General features: G+C 37.8%; 1 protein-coding gene across 1 annotated transcript; it reads right to left on the bottom strand.

Annotated features, from left to right (window-relative positions):
• Nucleotides 1-17,542: 17,542 nt before the first annotated feature.
• On the bottom strand, nt 17,543-24,103 carry LOC114287327 (magnesium transporter MRS2-4). Its single transcript, XM_028230644.2, has 4 exons — nt 23,509-24,103; nt 21,631-22,079; nt 20,355-20,636; nt 17,543-18,017 (listed from the first exon to the last, which is right to left on the bottom strand). The coding sequence occupies exons 1-4, from the start codon at nt 23,813-23,815 to the stop codon at nt 17,739-17,741; spliced, it is 1,317 nt and encodes a 438-aa protein (XP_028086445.1). The 5' UTR covers nt 23,816-24,103; the 3' UTR covers nt 17,543-17,738.
• Nucleotides 24,104-24,402: the final 299 nt, after the last annotated feature.

Genomic DNA, 24,402 nt, shown 5'->3' with positions numbered 1-24,402 from the left:
TTACAACAAATATTTAAGCTAAATATTTAAACTAAATAGGCTTGATATGCGAGGAATGCTCATGCACGTGCTCGGTTTCCACCCGAAAAGCCACTGTTTTGCTTCCAGAAGGTCTCTGTTGCACAGTAGAACACCCATACCTCTGTCCACTTCTAGAATAGCTCTACTCTGCTAAAAAAACACACTGCTAAATTTTGCATTAGTGGCCGATCGGCTAGGAGTGAGGACCTGCCATCAAAGGTGGCCTGTTGGCCCTGGAAAGTGGCATGTCGAGTGCTGATGCACAGTTCATCTTGCTGCAATAGAGAACAAACAAAGCATGCACAGGGCATTCTCAAGGGTTTGTTTGCACAATTCACCCCTCCTTATCATGAATAAATCAAAGGAGTAGTAAACTTGGTCCACAAACTATCAACTCAAGCAATTTTATTGCATGATGGCTCATGAACCAAAGTGTGCAAGTTCAATGAATGTAACAAAATAAGACTCTAACCTCTTCCGTTTCATGAGTTGATCAAGGGAAGTGGTGACCTTGGAAACTTGAACCATTTTATCACTAATGAGTATGAAATGCCTCAAGCTTCCATGTGTTCAATTAACATCTGATTGAACACAAAACCATATTCTTATCTTGCACACTTTTAGTCCCATTTTTAATTACTTCATTTTAAATTACCAACCATCCTTTAATTCATAGAGTCCAATGGTAAGTTTAAGTCCTCTAAACGGAAATAGGGCTCAAACCAAGTATTGTTTTGGGCATGAAAGAGACATCATACTGTTGGTAATGAACCCGAAAGGAATTAAACCATTAAGCATGACATCTCAATATCATGCTTTAAATAAACAAGTTGTTTGAACCACTTTCAAAGCAAAACAAAAGCCAAGAAAGGAAGGAGCTTACAGAGGTGATTAAGAGTGATCACAAGTATAGAAAATCATAAATAAATGCAATCAACTCAAACAAGATGGTGTCGAAGGCCTAGAACACCAAACTCATGAGGACAATTACACTATAAGCATGCAATACAAAGTTCAAATGCAACTATCAACCAAAAATAATGCTAAAATAGTCCTAAAACATGTTGGAATTAAGACAAAAAAAGTTATATTAATAAGCTAGATTAATAAGCTAAAATATAGCACAAGCTAGGCTAGTAAGCAAGACACAAGAAGGGGAGGCTAACCCCTCCAATTTTGGACTTCAAAACATCATTTTGGTCACTGAAATAACTCTGAAAATCAGTATTTAAAAGCTCAAAAAAAGATAGTAAAAGGATGAGAAACACAAGGGTAAAGGCCTTCAAAGCAAGGTACAAAGAAGGGTGAACCACCCGTTAACCTTTGGTGGCCTTAAAACCCAAGCTTCAGCCTAAAAATACTGAGTTTTTATAGCCCAAAAATAGTTTGACAATTGCAATAAAAAGAGTAGATAAAGCTAGCAAAGAGGCAAAGCTTTATACCTTTGAAGAGAAAAGCCAATTTCAAGCAATAATCCAAGTCAAACACACCCCCAAGAGCTCAAACAAGGCTCTAGGATACCTCAGCTCAAGTATGGAGAGGTTTGGTTAAGAGTGTATATGCAAAGATTAAGGATGTATAGGCAAAAGTGTAGAAATTTGGAAGAGAGAAAGAAAATTATAGAGAGAGGATAAATTTTGCTCCAAAATTTTTCTAACCTTAAAGTAAGAGGGGAGGCCTTCTATATATAGAAAACATGAATTCCCCTCAAAAACATCTAGCCCTACACGTTGGAGCAGATACATGCATCTGTGTAAACAGCTGGCACAGCTGTCACAAAATATCTGCAAAAGACATTGGTGACCGGCAGGCCACATCAGTGGTTGGCAACCAAAAGTGATAGCCAGCAACCCAAAAAGGTGGCCGGCAGGCCACCAAGGGTTACAGGCTTGAAAAACTCAGGGTTTGGTCCAAAAACAAAAGCAACAGGGGTGTAGGGTTTGAAAGGTTGAAAGTTGTGGCATTCCGCTGAGGACTTCGAGTACTTGACGAACATATGCATTCATTATCGGGTGTGCAAGTGATGACATCCAAGTCGTAAGGGCCGTCAAAAATGAGATATCCACAAACATGTACAGCCGCACCGTTACGTCCCCGAAGAGTTGGTTTTTAAGAAAGTGCTTCACCTCACTAAAAATCCGGCCGATGGCAAGCTGGGCTCCAATTGGCACAACCCATATCAAATCGACTCAATTGCTGGGATAAGGGCATATTGGCTCTCTGACATAGCTGGAAAAAAGCTTCTCTGACCATGGAATGCCACCCACTTACGCAAATTTTATCATTAAACTGATGTAAGAACTGTCCATGCTTTTCAGCTTTTTAAATTATGTAGCAATCACGTATTTATCGTCTGTTTCCACCAATATGAATATATTTGTTCTATTCATTGTAGACATCCTATTTTTGACGACCCGTACGACTTGGACATTATCGCTTGTGCACCCAATGACGGGTTTATTTGCTTGCCAGGTGCTTGAAGTTCTCAACAGGATGCCACGGCTTTGCGTCTTTCAAACCCTACACCCTTGCTTCCTTATTCTTGGACTAAGCCTTCTTCTTCTTTTTTTCTTTCTAACATGCTCCTTCTGGTGGCCTGTCGACCACCAGTATAGGTTGTCGGCCTTGGTGTCTTGTTGTCAGCCATGGCCTCTTGTTGTCGGCCATTGGTGTGGCCAGTTGGCCATCAGTGGTGGTCGGTTGGCTACCAATAGTAGCCAACGGCCACCAGTTGCTTTTGCAGATATTTTGTGACAGTTGTGCCAGCTGTTTGCACAGATGCACGCATTTGTCCCCATGTGTAGGGTTAAATATCCTTGTAAGGGTTTCATGTTCTCTATATATAGAGGACCCTCTCTCACATCTTAAAGGTTAGAAAATTTTGGAGATCAAAAATTTTCCTCTCTCTCTACATTTCTCTCTCTCTCTCTAGCAATTCTCTACACTTTTGCCTATAAGTCCTTAGCCTTTGCTTACACCTCTTTAACCAAAGTGGTTCATCTTTGAGCTGAGGTTCCTTGAGGCCTTCTTGGAGCTCTAGAAGGTGGTTTTGGCTTGAATTATTGCCTAGAATTGATCTTTGCTTCAAAATGTATAACACTTGCCCTTTTTACCTTGCTTTACATACTTGTTTTTATATCTTTTTCCCACTATTTTTTGGCTGTAAAACCTCTATTTTTGTGGGTTAAAATTTTTGATTTTAAGCCATTTAAGGTTAGGGGGTGGTTCACTCTTCTTTATTCCTTGCTTGCAAGGCTTTTTCACTTGTGTTTCTCACTTTTAAACTATCTTTTTTTAGGCTTTTGAACTCTAAATTTCAGAGTATTTTCAGTGGTGAAAATCAGGTTTTGAAGTCCAAATTTAGAGGGGTTAGCCTCCCCTCATTGTGCCTTGTTTGCTAGCCTCGTTAGCTCTATGTGTTAGCTTAATTTTCTAGCCATTTATAGCTCAATCCTAGCATGTTTTAAACTCTGATGTGGACTGTTTTAACTCTATTTTGGGTTGGTTAAGTCATTTGAGTCTTGTTTTGCATATTTTTAGTGTAAGTGTCCTCACAAGCTTAGTGTTTTAGGCCTTTAGACACTACTTGTTTGAGTTAATTACATTGTTTTAGTACTTTTCTCATTTAAATTCAGCAAGCATAATCTCTGCAACCTCCCTCATTTCTTGACTTTTTGTTTGCTTTGAGAGTTGTTTTAACCTTGGGATTGTTTAAGTTTGAGATTAAGGTCCATGCTTAATGGTTTGATCCTCTTTTGGGGGTTCATTATCAACAGCATGACACCTCTCTCTTGCCTTAAACTACCCCTTGTTTGAAACTTCCTTCTCTTTTAGAGGACTTCTCATCAATGGACTTAATTGGTTAAAGCATGGAGGGGTAATTAAAATGAGTAACTAAAAGTTGAAACTAAAATCGTGCAAGATAAGAATTTGATTGTGTTTTGGTGTGTTCAATCAGACATTAATTGAACACATGAAAAATTGGGACATTTCATACTCAAAGTGATGAAATGTACCAAGTTTCCTAGGTCTCCATTACCCTTGATCATGCATGATAGGGTGAAGGTTGTGGATCTTGTTTGTGCATTTAATGAAATTGCACACTTTGGTTCATGAGTCATCATGCAATGAAATTGCTTGAGTTGATGGTTTGTGTACCAAGGTTTGTCTCCCTTTGATTTGTCTATGAAAAGGGGGATGAATTGTGCAAACAAACCCTAGAGAAATACACTGTTCTGCTTTGTTTGCTCTCTGTTACAGCAAGGAAGTTCAATCAACGGTGGCCGACTGGCCCCCTGTCGGCCACCAAAGTAAATTCAGTAGTGTACTTTTGAGATAGAACAGAGTTGGTCTGGAAAAGGAAATCAGTGCAAGTGTCCTACTGAGTAACAGAGGCATGCAGCAGCAAAATAGTGGCTTTTCGGGTGGAAACCGCGTTCATGCATGAGTTCCTCATCGATCCTTGGGATCCATGTTGTAATAGATTAATGTTATGCTTAACTAGTGGCTTTTGTAATTAGTTAGAATAACTAATTCGTATTATGTTGTAATTATAATTAGTTAGCTAGAATAGCTAATTAATTCGGTTAGTAATAATTTGTTAAGTAGTTTAGCTAATTCAATTTGTGTTGTAATAGTTAGCTTAGTTAGTTAGCAAACTTATTCATTCGGACTCTCCTTCGTGAGAGCCCAATGTAATAATGTGTATGTCTTCCAACCCCACATCTTTCTCCCTTTTATTTATCTGCTTTTGATGGTTAGATTAGGAGCATCACGTTTCAATTAGCATATCGTATGTTTGCATCCATTCATTTGTCTTGCATGCACAGAGGCTCGGTTCATCATTCAAACTTGCACTTTCGTTGATTACTTCGTTGAATACATGTTCAAATGTATGCTATGAAATTGTTGTAAATAACATATTAAGTAGTCGAGCCTATTTAAATTGCATATCGCATGTATTACATTAGTCATCTTGCATAAGTTAGGAATCATGCATTTTTTTTCTAACTCTTTTGTTCATTTTGGCTTGAGTACTAGGTGAGCCTTTACTCGCTTTAGCATGCTTGCATAAGCGTGAGTGATTGCCATGACTAGCATGCTTGCCATGAGGCTAAGTGCTTAAGTGTTGAACTGTTTGAGTGTCTGTGGATGAAGGCTTGTTGCTTGAAATGGAATGATTCAATGAATGTACATTTAAGCCCACTTTGTCAAGTGGCAAATTCATAAACTTTAAGCCCACTTTGTTAAGTGGCAAAATCAAACTCTTTTTTTTAAAGCAAACATGAAATTGAATTGTTCTAATTTGAGCAAACTAGTCTATACCTTGTGTGTGCGCATCACAAAGTAAATGCTAGCCTAATGAACCGGAACAAGAGCATATAATATTGATAAAAATCATATCACGATTAGAAAAGACCGATCTTTGATTGGGCGAGTGAGGGTGCTCAAATGCATTTATGACCTTCCTCTCTCGTACCTAAGTTCCTGAGCCGAGACAATCTTGGTAATGACGGACACATGACCTTTGGCACGAGTCATGAGTTTCCTAAATTTCTCCAAAATAAAATATTTAAGTGGCGACTCTGTATCTGGTAAAGTAGTCCAATTTTGGCATTTTTGATTCAAAATCGATTTTCCAAAAGATTTACTGTTTACCAATTTCACATTGCATTTGTGAGATTAGATTCAGAACTGCGGGAGTCCGAACTGTAGGGCTTATATTCGACCTCTCGAAAGGGGGGCGCGAAAAAGGCGAGCTAGATACATTCATCAATGGCTTTAGCTTGGCTTTTATTTGCTTGGATCTCATATGAATGGTAAAAAAGACTTTGAATTCGGAGCGCCCCTCGTGGTTGGCACGATCGGCCGAATAAAGCCTTCGAATTCGGAGTGCCCTTTGTGCTTGCACAATTGACCATCAATTAAAGACTCTGAATTTGGAACGCCCCTCGTGCTTGGCACAATCAGCCAAATAAAGCCTCTGAATTCAAAGCGCCCTTTGTGCTTGCACAATTGGCCATCAATTAAAGACTTTGAATTCAGCGCGCCCCTCGTGCTTGGCGTGATCAGCCGAATAAAGCCTCCGAATTCGGAGCGCCCTCTGTGGTTGCACAATTGGCCATCAATTAAAGAGACCAAATTCGAAGCGCCCTTCGCATTTGGCATGATCGACCGAACCGAATTTTGAAGGCTTTTTGTGCTCAGCATAATTGGCTGTTGATTAGATACTCTAAATTTGGTGCAACTATCAATCCATAGATTGGCGTAATAAAATTGGCAGAATAACTTTTTCCCATTTTTGTATTCTAAAAAGTGGTCTCACAAAAGCCATACATCATATTGAGTGAAAGAGACAAACACGATATGCACTAAAGTCCATTAAACATAATTTATTAAAGTAAAAGCAAAAGAAATACAAAGGCCTAAATCCACTAAGCTGCTCAAGCCCTCTTAGAAGTCGCCGCAGCCTCTCCGTCGTCAGCCTCTTCTTCATCGTTCGTTTTCTCGACGTCATAGGCCTTAAATGGAAATTTGTAATTTTGGTACAGGGGTGACGCTGAATCCATGCCTGTAGCTTGAAGCGCCTTGATCCATCCGTGTTTGAACCCGCGGTTCTCACATCGACATAAATCATCGGCCAGTTTTTACTTCGCCTTCCCAATGCTGATTTTCTGCCCATCAAAGAAACCCCTCTCATAGGCTCGCAATCGTATGGCCTCTTTGGAAAACACAACCGTCGTGTCTCAATCGGCAATAGCGTGATCAATCAGCTGTTGGTTCACTTTATCGGTAATAGCCGTAGTCGCCGATACTGAAAGATGTTTTTTGGTGGCTTTAGCTTTTCGCCATTCGCTCTCAGCCTTCTCGGCATGACGTTCCAAATCAAAAATTCGGCCGTCCTACTATGCTATCTCTTGCTAAGCGATTCGCAGGCGCATGCTAGTCTCGTATACACAATAGAACCCTTTAAGGGATCCATGGACACCCTCTCTGAACACTTCGTACTCGTTTCGCCCAATCATGGATTGTTGAACTTCGAGAGGAAATATCTACCTGGAAAAATCCACTGCCACGTTTGGATCATGAATGATTAAGTCTGTCTCAGTCATAGGCTTATTGCCAATAAAGACAGCAAGGCTTAGAGGGCATGGTGGCCTACTCGACTCGTGTCGGCCAGACCTCTCGCTATTTTTTTGTTGCGTCCCGCCCTGTTCGTTTTCTCTGCCTCACCCCTCGTTGGCGATCTACTTTGACGACGGGGTGAGCGACGTTTCTCCCGCTCTTCTAAAGCTACCGTACTCGCTCTGGCAGCACCGCCACCTTCTTCGCGATTTATCTCTGCCTCCAGTTTTGCCAAACTTTTTCCTTCACCTTTGTTGTTAAAGAATAACCTGCTAGACATATGTATACATTGTTCGTTGCACAAGGCTTCTGCCTCCACTCTGTTCGATGGCCACTTCGCGGTTTGGGTTCTATATCGTCTATTTAATGACGTCCCCTACATTAATGACAATGCAGCTTTTAAGATGCGCCTACGGTCACCGAAATGCATGCTTCGTCGCTATTTCAGCACTAGATGTCTCATCAACGACAGTGACAACCCATGTTCAACTGGGGCAAGGGCAGATATGTGAATCTATTCGTCGTTTTCCTTCATTTTGCCGAATTTCCCCACTTCTCCACTTGAACACTTATTTTCTTTATTCGACACTAAATGCATCATCAACGGCGGTGGCAACCTATGTTCAACTGGGGCAAGGGCAGATATGTGAATCTATTCGACCTCTTCCTTCATTTCACCGAATTTTCCCACTTCCCCACTTGAACACTTATCTTCTTTATTCGACATTAGATACATCATCAATGACGGTGGCAACCCATGTTCAACTAGGACAGGGGTAGATATGTGAATCTATTCGACCTCTTTCTTCATTTCGCCGAATTTTCCCACTTCCCCACTTGAACACTTATCTTCTTTATTCGTCACTAGATACATCATCAATAGCGGTGGCAACCCATGTTCAACCGGGGCAAGGGTAGATATGTGAATCTATTCGGCCTCTTCCTTCATTTCGTCAAATTTTCCCACTTCCCCACTTGAACACTTATTTTCTTTATTCGGTACTAGAAGCGTCATCAACGAAGTGGCAACCCATGTTCAAGTGGGACAAGGGAAGATATGTGAATCTATTGGGCCTCTTCTTTCATTTCTCTGAATTTTCCCACTTCCCCACTTGAACGCTTATTTTCTTTATTTGGCACTAGATACGTCATCAACGGTGGTGGCAACCCATGTTCAACTGGGACAGGAGCAGATATGTGAATATATTCGGCCTCTTCCTTCATCCGCCGAATTTCTCCTCTTCCCTAACTATTAAAGCTTTCAGTCTTGCGATTATTCTGCGCTAAGTGCATCAGGTACTCCCTACATTATTTGAACATGGCCAACTTAACCAACAAGGTTAAAACATTAAAAACATTCATCATTGAAACAGTACTTCAAACATTTATCATTTTAGCATTCATCATTCTAACAAACAAGGTTAAAATAAAACATCAAAACAGGCATTTTCATTCATAAAGTGTACTTCAAACATAGGCCACTTTATCAATGAAAATGACCGACTTCTACAATAAACAAAACAAAAGTATAGGTACAAAGGAAGCTTCAAAAAGACATCAAAACGGCATCCTAACAAAAATACAAAGAAAGCTAAACTAATTATCTTCAAACTCCTCCGGATCGGACTCCAGGGGCTCCACCTCCAACTGCTCATAAGGAATTGGCTGCTCAAGTGTTACATTGGCAGCCGCTAGAGCCTTCAACCAACCGTGCTTGAAGCCGCGGTTCTCAAACTTTAACGCCTCATCTGCATATAGCTCATTTGTTGCTGTTTCTCCGGCTTCATGTACTTTGGTCGCATCGGCCTTCGCACGTGCCTGCGCCTCTTTCACTTTCTCCAACTCGGCCTTTAATTTGACGTTTTCTTCCTTGGCCAACTTCAATTCTCAGTCTATATTGTTTTCCCTTTCTTTGGCGGCTCGAAAGAGCAGATTGGTGTGCTTGGTCCTCTCCTATTCGGCATCCGCCCTTAGCTGTTCTTCATCAACTCTTCTGGATTTGGCTTCCACCTTCTGTGTCGCCATTAAAAAGTCGGCCACAGCAGTTTCGACCTTGCGTTTTTCCTCTACAATTTATCCTTTTAGAATGCCAAATCTTTCTATGGTGTCATAGTGTCGGCAGCTGATTTCTGCAATTCTCCCTGCCGCGTACAAAACATCGTATAACAAAGCTAGTAGTCGGCACAAGAACGATATAACAATGGAAACGACTTACCAATATTGTCGATTGTGCTGCCAAAGCAATGAAAACGACATCTGGCTCAGCACAAAAGGTTGACTCGTCAGACGGAAGTGAAAGTGCCAACGCAACACTCAACGTGACGGCGGGATCTTTGATGGCCGATCCACTGGCCAGAACTGGCGAACATTTGGACTGGATGATGAATGGCTCAGCCGAGCAGGAGAAAGTGCCTCTATTCTTTGCCATTTGTCAATTGGTTCTTCTGATGGCTCAAGGGTCTCGGCAAGCCGTTTTCGCTTCTTTGCTTTATCTTCTCAGAGCCTAAATTTTCCGTTTGTTGTCGACTAGGTACTTCAACAACTTCATCCATAATCAACTGTTCATTTTCTGGAACAGCCACTGGAATGGGAGTTTCCAAGCCACCCCCAGAACAGGCTCTCCTCCTTGTTGCCATATTTTCGACATTCCTACTTCTGGCGAATTGGGCAAGCGACTCTCTGCCTATCTTTTCAGAATCGACCCCAAGTAAATCTCCTAATTCAGTGAAAATATCGTCTTTAGGAGACGTAACTGTAGCTCGGCCAGAAATAGAGGGCTGGCTGCTACCCTCTAGGATGAACTGCTCGAAGGCCAACTCAAGCTCTCTGCTTAAGTCTTGGTCTTCTAAATGGGCTTCAAGTCCAAATTCTTCGCCGTCTACACCTTCTTCTAAACGGTCTTCAGGTCCAGCCTCCTCGGCGTCTGAACCTTCGAACCCAATATCCTTAAAACATTTGAAATTAGGGAAAACAAGTGCCGTCAATTGTTGTTTCCCCCTCGGCACAGGAATATGATCGCCCACTGAAAAGGTTGAGTAGGTGGGATCGTACTTTAGCAAAATGTGAGCGGGACGCCCTTGTCCTTAAAGATTTAAACGCCCTTTGTATTTACGGACCGTCTTCACCTAACTAAGAACGACTTTGTTAGCCGAATGGAGGGTTCTTTTTAAGTCGTTACTTGCACACAACAAATTGGGTTGGCATCGTATTTTTTAGCCGAAGAAATCTTATTACACACCAACTGATCAGCCACCTGGCTCGGCTTTCCGTCTTGGTACAGGGTCTTGGCAATCCTCTTTCTCGCCGAATTTCTAATTGCCTTGCACGGCGATCATAACATCATTAACTCTTTTTCCAAAGCTAGCAAGCATAATCATTGAGAAGCGGAGAAGAAAGTAATAGAGAGAAAAGATTAAGAGGTTCTGTTTGGACAAAAGAGTATTTTTGAATTCATTTCACCACATGATTATTTTTTAACGACAAGAAGATAAAATGTTATTGCATTAAATCACAAGGGAATAAAATAGATTTTGTCCATATATATATATATATATATAGTTACTTAATAGAGACCCTAAAATATTCTATCACAACCTTATATAAGAATTATGTTAAACCTAATCTTAGAAATGTCAAACGATATATTGATATTTTTATTATATAATATTTTTGTGAATAGATTGTAATGATGGCAAGTTGCTGTAAATGGTGGTTCCATCGAATTAAACGATTTTGGTTTAAGACCAAACTAAATATTTTGTAAACAAACTGTGATGATTTTCACTAATTTGTCAGGGTCTGAGGTGCCTGTTGTGCGCCTAAGCACAACAGGGTTTTTGTGAGTCAATCCGGCACCGTATTGATTGATTTAGTTTTTTTAATATTTGGGCTCGATTTTGAGTCTTATAATCATAGATTTTTCAAAAAATATATTTTTCACAGAAAATATTTTTCTATATTTGGTGATTGTAGTGGTGGAACAAAGTAGAGCTGGAGGTGTGGAATGGTGGAGCGACGATAGATGCAATGATGGTGACAGCAATAGTGGTGGTAATTGTAATGTGGTGGTAGAGGTAGGGGTGCAACTCGGGCGGGCTCAACCCGAGCAACCCGAGCCCAGCCCGAGTTTTTTTAGGGCTTGGGCAACTATATCTTGTAATCTGGACGGGCTTGGACAGATTTTTGATGCCCGAATTGCAATTCGGGCCGGGCTTGGGCAGAACCAATGGCCAACCCGAGCAACCCGAACCCGAACCCGAATTCAATTTAATATATTATATAAATTATATAATATATAATATATAATATATATATATAATTTAATAAATTATGTAATATATATAAATTAAGTAAAAGAGTTAGTCTTAATTTTTATTTTTTTTTTTTTTTTTTGGTTAGTCTTCTATTAAGTAAAAGAATTAGTCTTAATTTTTATTTTTTATTTTTTTTTTGGTTAGTTTTCTACCATTAGATTAGCATCTTTTATGTCTACCCTTAGATCTACCTACAGGTTTCTGAACTCGGACAATTCGGGCAACCCGAGTTCAAAATACAAAGCTTGGGCCGGGCTTGGGCAACAATGTTCGGATTCATAGTCGGGCTTGGGCGGGCTTGGGCAGTGCCAAATACAATTCGGGTCGGGCTTGGGCAGACCCCCAGCCCGACCGAACCCGCCCGAGTTGCACCCCTAGGTAGATGTGAAAATGATAGTGGTGATGTGGTGATATTAGCAAAATTTTAATTCGTAAAAACGTTATCCGCCTTTTAAAATTGAAAAATATTTTTCACCTAAATAGGCTTGTTTTTTATTAATCATGAAAAATATTTTCAGTTAATTTTTATTTTTGATTGTACTAAATACCAAAAAATATAAAAATAAAAATATTTTTTTATCCAAACAAATACAACGTTACCAAGTATAAAGACATTTAACTCAAGAATCCAACCAATTCTATTGGACCCATAATTTTAAGATCCAAAACTGAACCAAAATATTGAAAAAACCAAACCAATTCAACCAATGGGTTTTAATTAACATCGATTTTAATTAACCAAACAAATATTGAATAAAATAAAATCATGGTGTGCTGCCTTGCACATGCGAAAATGACTCCACAACTCTCAAAACGGCGCCGTATTCATTCACCGCAACCCTGCTATACAGCAGGTACTCCGGATCCAATTTGTCATAATTGAAATACATCTCAACAATGTATTGTTAGGTTTCGTGTGGGAACATATCGGATTTGTTTGGTTTATTTTTGGGAGAGTTATTTTTGAAAAAATTTTGGGGAGAGAGTTTAGAAATTTTTTTAGTTTGTTTGGTTGTATATTTTGGGAGAGTTGTTTTTTTGGGAGTTTGGGATAATTTGAGTAGATGTATGTGAGAGAAAAAATGATTGAAAATGAGAGAAGAGAGAGAAAAAATGATTGATTGACGTGTAAAAGAGAGAAAGTGATTTTGAAAATTTTTTGAGAAAAACTCAAACCAAACAATTTTTTAGAGATTTTTTTCTAAAACTTATCTCCCAAATGCAAACCAAACATACCCATTATTTTAATAATTTTTTGATTTTTTAATTAAAATATGAAATAAAAAAAATTAGTATATTTGAAATAATTTTTTAGTTTTTTATAAAAAAGATAAACAAAAAGTAAAGGAAAAGAGAATTTTTAACTTTTTAATATAGATGATAAACTTTTTAATTTTTTAATATTCTTTTTTTACCTTTTAATTAAAACACTCGCATGACAAACGACACCTTAGTCAGGAAAAAAGATTTTGGGGTTATAGTTAGAAAGCTCAACCACATATTGGGAAGTGTCCAATAAGATATTTATTAGTATTTATCTGTCTCGTTTGGGAACAGGTTAATTTAGTAAGTTTTTAGTTATTTGGCTAAAATATGAGTTGAAAAAACTAGTATATTTGAGATAATTTTTTGATTTTTTACAAAAAGATGTGTAAAAAGTAAAAAGAAAAAGAAAATCTTTGACTTTTTAATATGAATTGTTGACTTTTTAATTTTTTTAATGACTTTGACTTTTTGACTAAAAAAATTACTTACCAAACGAGACTTATAAAATGAATAGCCACAATGCAATCCGGCTTGATTTTACCCTCTTTATAATTTTCACAGCCATACACTACTATGGGAAGTTGGCTACAAGAAAACTATAACCACTTCTATCATATTGAGAATGATAGTGGTCATTCACACATTTTACATTGCATCAAACTCCATTAAATATGCTGCAATTGTTTATGATTGAATTCAAAGAGAAGGAACGTGTGAGATGTAATAGATATTAGTTAATTTGGTCGTTTCACCACTTTCGTGAAGAGTATTAGTTAATAGTACTGAGGGTAAATTATAAATACACTTTTTGAGATTTATTTAAATTATAAATTATTTCTTGTGATTCTAAGGATTATATTATGCCCCATATAGCTTCTAATTTTATAACAAACATGTCTTTTTATTAATAAATCATCAAGTTAATTAACAGTTTTTAATAATGTTAAAATTTTATTTCAATTAATAATTTAGATAACTTTATTACTGTATAAGTGAATAGTTAAAAATTTTACTTTTTCAATTAATTTTATTAAATAAAAATTTATGATAGAGAGGTATTTATAATTTTTCAAACTACAAAAAATAATTCGTATTTTAAGCAAATTTCAGAGAGTGTATTTATAATTTATCCTCGTATTAAAGAGTCTGTGATATTTTGATAGTTAAAATATTTAATTATACACTTTTATAGTTAAAGGGTAAAGTGATACTTTATAATAGTTTATGGGTAAAATGATATATGGGTGTGTAACATATATCCATATTTTACAGAATTTCACACACATTTTTCTTTTTTCTTTTTTCTTTTAAATTCTTTCTCAAATCCTCCAACCAAACATAACCTAAATATCACAAAATTAGAATCAGGGTGATAAATCCTATAACAAGGATTCTCAACTTGATTCTAATAAAGTTTTGGATACTTTTTTATTTATTTTTATAGTGCATTTTTTTATATATCAATTTACAAATACAAAAATATTACATTAAATAGATCACTATTACTAAGCCCAACAGTCACTAATTGTTAGATATAACCCAGTAATTGGAGAGAAATAAACATTATTATAAAAGATATCAAATTTCTCTTTATAAGAGTTAGATTCAAAATCTCACACCATAAGTGATGTTACACAACCACCAAGCCAAAGATCCTCATTCCATGATGCAATTCAAGCAGGCCTAACTCACATAACCTTAATTAGGGGTGTAATTTTGGCCCGGCCTGGCCCATTTAGGTTCGGACCAGGCCGGGCCCATGTCGGGCCTTGTAGGCTGCTGCCAAAAAATGGGCCGGGCCAAGCCAGCCCACAGACCAGAAAACTAAGCCCAGACCCAGGCCCTGGACCAGGGGTATTCGGGCTATGGGCAGGCCAGTGGGCCGAGCCCATGGGCTCGAGCCTGGGCTCAGGCTTTGGACGGGCCTAAATAATTTTTTTTTATTTTTTCTACCAAAATTTTATTATTTTACATTAAAAATAGCACTGGACATCGGGTGGACTGGGCTTTTGGCCGGGCTTTGAGCAAGCCAATGAGTCGGGCCCATGGGCTGAGTTGGGCTTCAAAACGATGGCCCAGGCCCAGGCCCAAAACCTCTCAGGCTGGGCTTGGACCTAAATGGGTCTTAATGGGCCGGGCTCACCTCGGGCTGCAGGCGGACTTTGGGCCACCCGCAGGCTACGGGCCAAAATTACACCCATAACCTTAATCTAACTCATAAAATTTTAAGAAATGAACAATAAAAATTTATATTTGGTGTAAATTTAACCAGGGTGTTTAGACTTGGTGATTTATTTGTAATGGTTGTTGGACTTGTAAATATATAATTGTTCAATTTGATGTAATTGTTTTCATATTTATAGTCAAGCTCATATCAATTGATTTAAAAAAAAAAAAAACCTTTACAAATACAAACAAATCTTTAAGACTCTTTTCATACGTAAATATGAACAAAGAGAAAGATTGTTGATGATGTTTCCAAGGACCGGCTAGTAATAAGAGCAATACATGTACCGTTTGGTAACACTTACGTTTTCAGTTTTCTGTTTATATTTATAAAAATTTTAAAAACTCAAATAAAAACTTGTTTGGTAAAATTTTTGATTTATAAATCAGTGGTCTCAGTTTATAAATTTGGCCAAAAAATGAAAACACAAAAAATGTGTTTCCATTTTGGGTTTTCAGTTTTTTTTTTTTTTAACCACCCAACACTAGCCACCACCCGCCACCATTTTCCACTACCGTCTTCCGCCACCACCACCCACCACCCACCCCCACCCCCACCCCCACCTGCCACCACCACTCACCACCCACCTGCCACCCACTCGCCACCACCACCCACCCCTTGCCACCACCACCACCACCACCACTACCACCCACCACCCACCTGCCATCCACCACCCGCTACTACCATCCATCGCCCGCCACCACCACCCGCCACCTACTTGCCATCACCACTCACTACCCACCTACCACCACCATCCACCACCTACCACCACCAGCCACCTGTCACCCACCCACCCACCCACCCACCCTCCCCCACCACCACCACCACCACCACCACCACCACCACCACCATCACCCACTGCTCACCCGCCACCTACTTGCAACCACCACCCACTCGCTACCACTTACCACCCGCCACCGTCACCCACTCACCCACCCACCACTACCACCACCACCACCACCATTACCCACCACTCACCCGCCACCTACTTGCAACCACCACCCACTCGCTACCACTTACCACCCGCCACCGTCACCCACTCGCCCACCCACCACCACCACCACCCGCCACCATCCACCTCCACCCGCCATCCGCCACCCACTTGCCACCACCATCAACCACCCGCTGCCACCACCGCCACCACCACCACCACTACCCACTCGCTACCACCCACCACCCGCCACCGTCACCCACCCAACCACCATCACCACCTACCACCACCCACCATCACCTGCCATCCGCCACTCATCTGCAACCACCACCCGCCACCGCCACCGCCACCACCACCACCACCCACTCGCCACCACCCACCACCCGCCATTGTCATCCACCCACCCACTACCAACACCCGCCACCTACCCGCCATCCGCCACCCACCTGCCACCACCACCCGCCACCGCCACCGCTACCGCCACCACCACCACCGCCACCACCACCCACTCGCTGCCACCCACTACCCGCCACCGTCACCCACCCACCCACCCACTCGCCACCACCCACCACCACCAGGTACCCACCATCCACTGTCACCACTTTCCACCACCCGCCACCGCCACCACCACCACCCACTCGTTACCACCCGCCACCATTACCCACCCACCAGCTACCCACCACCCACCGTCTTTCGCCGCCACTTGCCACCACCGTCTTTCGCCGCCACTTGCCACTACTTGCCATTTTTCACTCTTTTTTATATTTTTTAAATTTTGTAAACATTTTGTCAATTACCAAACGCGTTTGTAGTTTATATTTTTCTAAAATTAAACAAAAAATAAACAAAAACCAGTTTATAAAATTTTTGTAAATATAAACTGAAAACGTAAACGTTACCAAACATACCAGGATGTTTGTTTTTTTTTTTTATTTATTTATTATTTTGTAAATAAATAAAAAAAAGTCAGCATACAAATAATTGACAACAAACAGAAGAATTGGAGGAAAGGGAACTAACAGAAAATATTAACAATTTATTTGGGAGAAAATTATTTTCACAGCCACCATCACCTGGCCACGCCACCTCAACTCACTGATATGGATCCACACACAGATGATGGAAACTAATGCAATATGAAGTAAACTCAATAATAATAAATGAAGTAAACTTCTTAAACCTATAAATAAATAAACAAACGGTGGTGCTAGATACACCCATTAGTGTACCAACACTAGTTATGATATTATTATTGAAACCATTCATTATACAAATTACAAATACCAAAAACTTCTTAAATTATATAACACCATCAATTGATACACTAACTGATGCATATAATATTATTTTGAAAAAAGAGTAATTATTTTACCCAAGATTACCTTTCCATTCATTGCTCTCTACATCATCGACATTGTGTAGTTGAATTGGTTCAATGCTCAACAATTAACCAGAGGTCCTAGGTTCAACTTCTACTGCAAAGCATGCCCTATATAAACTCGCAGAGGAACCCATCTTCAAAACACAAAAAAATTCCTCAATTCTTACAGCAAATTCATAATGCAATAACAATGGCATGAAACTGTATTTTCTAATTTAAAGAATTTCTAAGCCGGAACTGAAAATAAGCATATGTATAGCAGATTATGAGTGGGCAAATGATCCAATCAGATAATGTTACATCCCATATAACATAAACTAAATGTATTAATACAACACAAAAGGCGCTTTGATACTGGCCTGAAACTGCAGTTTATAATTCGAAGACTTTACAGGGCAGAAGGAACAATAAGCTCAGGAAATTTCTCAATATTACGTTACAAGACAGCACAGTATAGCAGATTACGAGGGGGACTCAAGATCCAAGCAGCTTCTTCGATCTGGCGTATCCAAAAATAAGCACAAAAACTAATAGAAAGAAACCAGTACAACCTCCAGCGAAATAGCCGAATATCCCATTAATATTGTACAATGGACAAGGGATATTCATACCAAACATCCCAGAAACCAGATTACAAGAAACAATAGCAAACGATGCGATGTTCAATATCAACTGGAGTTCAATAAGATCATTTCGCTGGTTGTCGAGTTGGATATTGACATAATCCTCTGTGTCATCAATATACTCACGAACCTGCAGATTCCATTGAGAAATTTTTTTCATAATACCATAAAGAAAATGAATGTAATCATTATTCTCATGCGTACCGTTTGAAAGAACAACATCAATGCATTATACTAAATACACATCAATAGATCCAGTGCCAAGAAAGATTACAAGGTGCCAAACTAATCAACCTCACCCCGGATGGCTCCGTCTCGTTTGGTTTTTGGTTTTGTTTTAAAATCATGATTTGAGTGTGAAATTATAATTTTGTAAGTTGTGTTCAGAAAAAAAAAAAAAAAATAAAATAAAATAAAAAATAAAAAATAAAAATGTTTGGTCGTGAGTTTTGAAAATATTTTTGAGTTATATTTTGAAAAATTTTGGATTTATTATTATTTTTAAATATTTAAAAAAATTTAAGAAAATTTTATTTATTTTATTTTTAATATTTTAAACTCAAAATACAGTTCCACACTCAAATCATAACCGAATATATAACTCAAAACTCAATTAAAAAACTATTTTAAAAACTCATAACCAAACACATAATACAAAACTCAATTCAAAATATTTTTTGAAAATTTTAATTAAAAAAAATTCAAAAAAATAATTTTTATTTTGTTTTTTAAAATTATTTTTTATTCTATATTTTTTGAAAAAAAAATTTCAAAATATTTTTTTATTTTTTCACAAAATAATAATAATTATTTTTTTAAGTATTGGCTAAATAATTTGTAATGATTTAGATATATATAACGATCCAAAAAAATTTTAAAATGTTAAAAAAAAAATTAAAAACTTTTAAAATATTTATAAAATAAAATAAAAATTATATATTGAAAATAAAAAATAAATTTTTTAATATTAAAAAAATACAATTCAAATATTTAAAAAAATAATGCGCACAATTATATGAAGTACAATGCACATTAAAAAAATACAATTCAAATCTTTTTTCAAAACTCATAATCAAACAAAATTTCTCTTTTCAAAACTAAACTCAAGACTCGTAACTTAAAACACAACTCTACACTAAAATCAACTAGTTGGCCACCATACCTTCTTTAGGGCTTAGTCCCAAAAAAGTCATGGGTTCAATTTTTCTTAGAAGAGTTGAATTGAGGGTATGCAAACACTTAAGCTCTTTGCCAAGAGTGGTGAGATTCTCTCCCATAGGTGATAATCTAACAACTAACATTTACCAATTGATTAAAAATAAAAACAAAAAAAATAAAAACACTCAAATTATGATTTTAAAAATAATTTTTAAAAAAAATAAAAAAGAAAATTTGAATTTTTTTTTTTAAATAGAATTTTGAAAAGAGTTTTGAGTTGTATACTTGGTTATAAATTTTGAAAATTGAATTGAGTTTTAAATTATGTGTTTGGTTATGAGTTTTGAAAAAAGTTTTGAAATTTTTTTATTAAAATTACAATTTGAAAAGAGAACCAAACGGGGCCTCACATCAGCTTTCAATGACATTCTTCCATCACAAAATATGAAACTAAATACACAGACTATGTCTGGATGGGGCAAGAATGGAGGGGCTGAATGAAAATCTCAATGAAGCAGCCTTCATAACGTTGCTTGGGTGCATCCAAGAAGTGGAATGTGATACGGGCTACCTTTCCGAAGGCAGAATGAGATTAACATACTAAATGGGACTCAAATGATTTTTTTCTACCGTCATTGCCCAATTAGGATCTATCTTACCAATGGTCTTGAAGGCAGGTGGATCCAATTAATTTCACGACCTCAATAAGTGTCCACGTTGTCTTGCCTAGCAAAAACTTGAAAGATTAATACTGAACTTCAAACTTCTCATTTGCATGAAACTAGCATTCCGTTTGTTTTGTTAAAAAATAATTTCCGCAGAATTTTTTTTGGAAAATGTTTTTCACAAATAGCATTTTCCTATGTTTCGTTGCGTCCTTGAAACAATTGTACAAGTGGTTGCATTAGTGATGGTGGGATGGTGGTGGGGTGGGAACATTTGTTTCTACAATCCACAGAGCATCAAGAACCGTTCCATGGAAAGTACTCTACAGATAGAAAGGACAAATTTGTGAGGAGCTATTGACTTTTGTCTCTATAGAAATTGACTCAGAAGATCGTACAGCAGCTGCAATATTTCGGCAATCAACCAAAGTTGTATTTCCTAGAGTCACATAGGTGGTTGGTTGGGTTGAATAATCCAACTTCACAAAATGCTTAACCTTAATTCTATGAAATTAGCTTGTCATCCTTCAATATATACAATGTACAGTGAAAATTCAATGTAGGAACAATGTCATAAGATGGTTTAATGTGATTAGTTTATTTTCGACTATGCTCATGCTATTGTCAATAATAATAACACTTACAGATAGTATCTTGTCACGGGTACCATCCAGCTGCATGAAATAAGCCTCGAGCAACATTTCTAGATCTTCCACATCGTGGTCATTCAAATGGTTGCTCAACAATAAACTTCCACTCCTGTTAGAACTAAGACGGCGAAGTTGATGTCCAGCACTGACAATGCTGTTAGAAGCTGTACCTGCTAAATAAGCCTCAAATTGCTGACTCTGAATCCATTTCCTTGTTAAGTATAAATGTGCCATGTCTTCATTGTCATCTAAAAGATGTACAATTTCATCACGCACCTAACAACCATTTGCTCCACATTAAAGGCAATACGACAAATAAATGAAGAGGCATAGAATCAATCTCATGCAACAACATCAATACACGTTTAGTATAAAAGCTACCAAAACATTATCAGTAGATGCTTCCGTAATTTGAACTTTGCAAGGAAATGGCTCAATTGACAATAATGACAAGAAATAGGCCTCAATTAAAATTGAGAGACTTCAGCTACACCTTCATAATTTTATGACGATTGATGATCCTTTGGTCGCATTTATTGCACAATTTTGATAGATGTACAAACTACTTGTGGGAATCAGAGCATATCCCGCCAAAAGAAGTCCATGTCTAAACTCTTTGCTATGCTCATACACGCACAGTTCAATATTGAGTTCTCTGCAGTATATTTAACTGCTCCTGCATGGAATGGCACCACAAGGGGGTGCTGAAATCTATGACAATTGACATGCATTATGAAGCATGCCACTAAATTACAAGATTAGAGCACAAAAAGTGTAGGAGAGTGCAATTAGCCTTGAACCATTAGAAGCCCTAATTTTCCCACTAGATATTAGCATCCAACGGCACAAAAGCTGTACAAACCAGTTTCTAAATTATCTCAACACACTGTTCTACTTCAATGGACCTCTCCTCCCCAAAGGACACCTGATTCATCTTACCAAATAGCCACTAGAAGGATACACCAAACACATCCATAAATTCTTTACATGCAGATAAACAAAAGAGGGAAAATGAATGCAACAGGACCCAATTGCCGCCAATTTAGCCGACGACCAACATCTACACTCCAACCTGGTTTTACACTTCATGCAAAGAAGATACACAATTTAAAATAGACTACTGGGGATACATGGGCTTTCCTCTTTTCTCATGTATAAGTTTTCCACATCAAAGTTGATAAAACAAAAATAAATAAATAACTAGCAAGTGCACCAACACCATGAAGTAATCTGTTGTAACTAGTAGAAAAGAGAAATCAATAATGTATACCTTTTGTACCCGTGCAAGTAAACTGGTCAGATTGCTTTTCAAACTCCTCACGTGCTCAAGATTCTTGGTACTAACATTCCTCGCCAGTTCATCCAATACAGGGTAAGCATCTCTCTCAAGGTCTGCTACACTAGAGTCCAAATATGTACAGACAACCTTCAATGCAATCTCGAGAACTTGAAACTCAAATGGGAGGCCACACTGCAAACCTTCAACGGCTTCAGGAACGGGTAACCATTGTCCCCCAGATGATAATTGCATTTCATTATCTTGTACATCCATTTGACCCCCTCCTTGACTTTTGGACACGCTTTTATGAGGAAGTTGTTGCCGCAGCTGATCCACAAACGGAAGAACCTCCTGGCAGAGAGGATCAAGCAACAGCACTTCTTCAGCTGTAACTATAGCCTTTATAAACTCTAAGTTGACAACCATAGCTTTCTCCCTAGCTGCAGAAGGGAACAATACAAATTCACTCTTATCACAACCAATCATTATATACAAACGTATGAATCTATGCAGGTATCACTGGCAGCAAATGAAAATTAAATAAGTAAATTCCACCCAGATCATTACAACAGAAAAGAGATTAAGGGTTTTCTTGATGAGTTGATGCTGGACTATATGAATAGAAAAAAGAGAAGCTATTAGGGGATAAAGAAACAAAAAGAGATGGGACTACGGGATTGTTTGGCAACCCCATTAAATGCTTAAATCTAAAAACTTTTAGTGACCTATTAAGTTTGTTAATTAACATGTTCAAACTCAAAATTTTACATCAAAGAGATTCAACTCATCACTAAAGGATATATGTGATTTTGACTTGTATTTATAATGGATAAACTTAAACTTTCAAAACTTTAATACTTGCGAATATTCAGTACTATTAATGAGGTTTCAGAAGACTCGGAAGTGTGAGCCTTCCTGTTCTATTGAGCTAACACCCTTCCATCCTTGCCTTATTTTCATTTTTAATTTTAGAAAAATCCACATTCCTACTCATTCTCCCAGGAACTCCAACTATGATAAGTAATCTAAACTCAAACTCATGTATTACCCCACTCATACTCAGTAAAAGCAGCCATATACCCTGATTTTAATGGCTGGTTGTGCTGCATCCATTTTCACATCAGAGCTCTGCCACAATGCTTCCACGTTGTGGAAGATGCTACACAAGTAGATTGACAGAGTGATTGTGATGTGAGATGAATCACTCATCCAGTTTCCACAACAAGAGAACAGGCAAAACTCAATCCTCAACACCCGTATCACGGGCTGATGATACTTTTGATGACATGTCAGCCAAAATCACGTCAAGGTAAGACTCAAAATTCTTCAACTTTCGAGATGCAAAACAATTATAAATGAATGAAAAAAAAAAAAAAATTCAATTCAAGGTCATGAAAAGTAGATAATAAAGTCCAACTATATATATATATATATAAGGCACTATTTGGCATCCTCTATTTTAGTACACTTTTTTCTCTTTTTATTTTTTTTACACTTTTTTTCATTAAAAAATAAATAAATAAATACTTATTTAGACATTCTAAACACCCAGTTTGAAAAAGAAAATTTGTCAACAAGACCTGTTAAGGGCATATATCCAATCCTTGAGTCAAACCTATCAAAACTTAAATTTGTGTAAAAATCACCAAAAAAAAATCCTCCACTCCTTGACCCAAACTTATACCAAAATCAATGGGAAACTAGTCGAAGTGTATTTTGTGGGTCCTAAATTTACCACTTTGAAGCTTGTACTAAAATTTATGGTTCCATTGGAATTCTTCATATCAAAGTAAAAAAATTAGAGTAAAGTTTAGAGTTGTGAATGAGAAAATGAGTTAACCTAGAAGATGAAAGACTGAAAATGATTACCAAGGATATGGGAGGAGTGAGAGAAGACAGGGCCAAGGATCCTCAAATCCCTAGCAGGAATAGAGACGCGCTTGATGATTGTGCTCTTGTCGCACTCCATGAGCTCCGATTGCCCCAACTTATCCAATCTCATCCACAGCTTCGCCCCTCCTGCCTTCTTCTTGGTCTTGCTCGACGACCCCGCCACCATCGCCGACGTCGAATTATTATTCGGCGACGGAGGCGCCGGCGCCGTAGCCGTCTGACTCGACTTCTTAGGGCGGCGACGGCTCATCTTCCGGCCAAAACAGAACGGCCCCTTCCCCATTCTCTCTCTCTCTCTCTCTCTAATGCCTCCCTCCTTCTGCTGTTTTTGGATTTTGAATTTCTCACTCTAGATTTGTGTCTATGTCTCTCTCTTTCTCTCTAGACCATGATTGCTTTAAACTGTCTTCTTCTCCTTCTTCTTCCTCTCCCGCCATAGAAAAGCCTTCTCCGGATTGTTTTTGATTTTGTTGTTGTTTTTGTTTTTGTTTTTTAAACTTTCAGGTTTCAGGCGTGGAGCTGCAGGCTGCAGCTGTGTACGTCAAATTTGGATCCCTCTATTACTTAATTTAAAATTATGGGGAAGAAAAAAAATTTATAGAGAATGCTTAGTTTCACTTTTTAAAAAATATTTTTTAAAAAATTTTATTTTCTTATTTTTTTGTTTTTATTAATTTTTTTTAATATTTTAAATAATTTTTAAATTTTTAGACATACTTAATTTAGATGTATCTAAAAAGTAAAAAATTGATGAAGAAAATCTTTTAAAAATTCACTAAATGTCCAAAATACAAAAAAAATACGAAAATTCAGTACATTTTTTATATTTTTATGTATTTATTAATTTTTTAAAATATTTTTTAACAAATT

The sequence above is a fragment of the Camellia sinensis genome, chromosome 12, assembly GCF_055761805.1.
Source record: "Camellia sinensis isolate YWXY chromosome 12, ASM5576180v1, whole genome shotgun sequence".
In the NCBI taxonomy this organism is placed as follows: Eukaryota; Viridiplantae; Streptophyta; class Magnoliopsida; order Ericales; family Theaceae; genus Camellia; species Camellia sinensis.
This window is presented reverse-complemented; position numbering and strand designations above follow the sequence as displayed.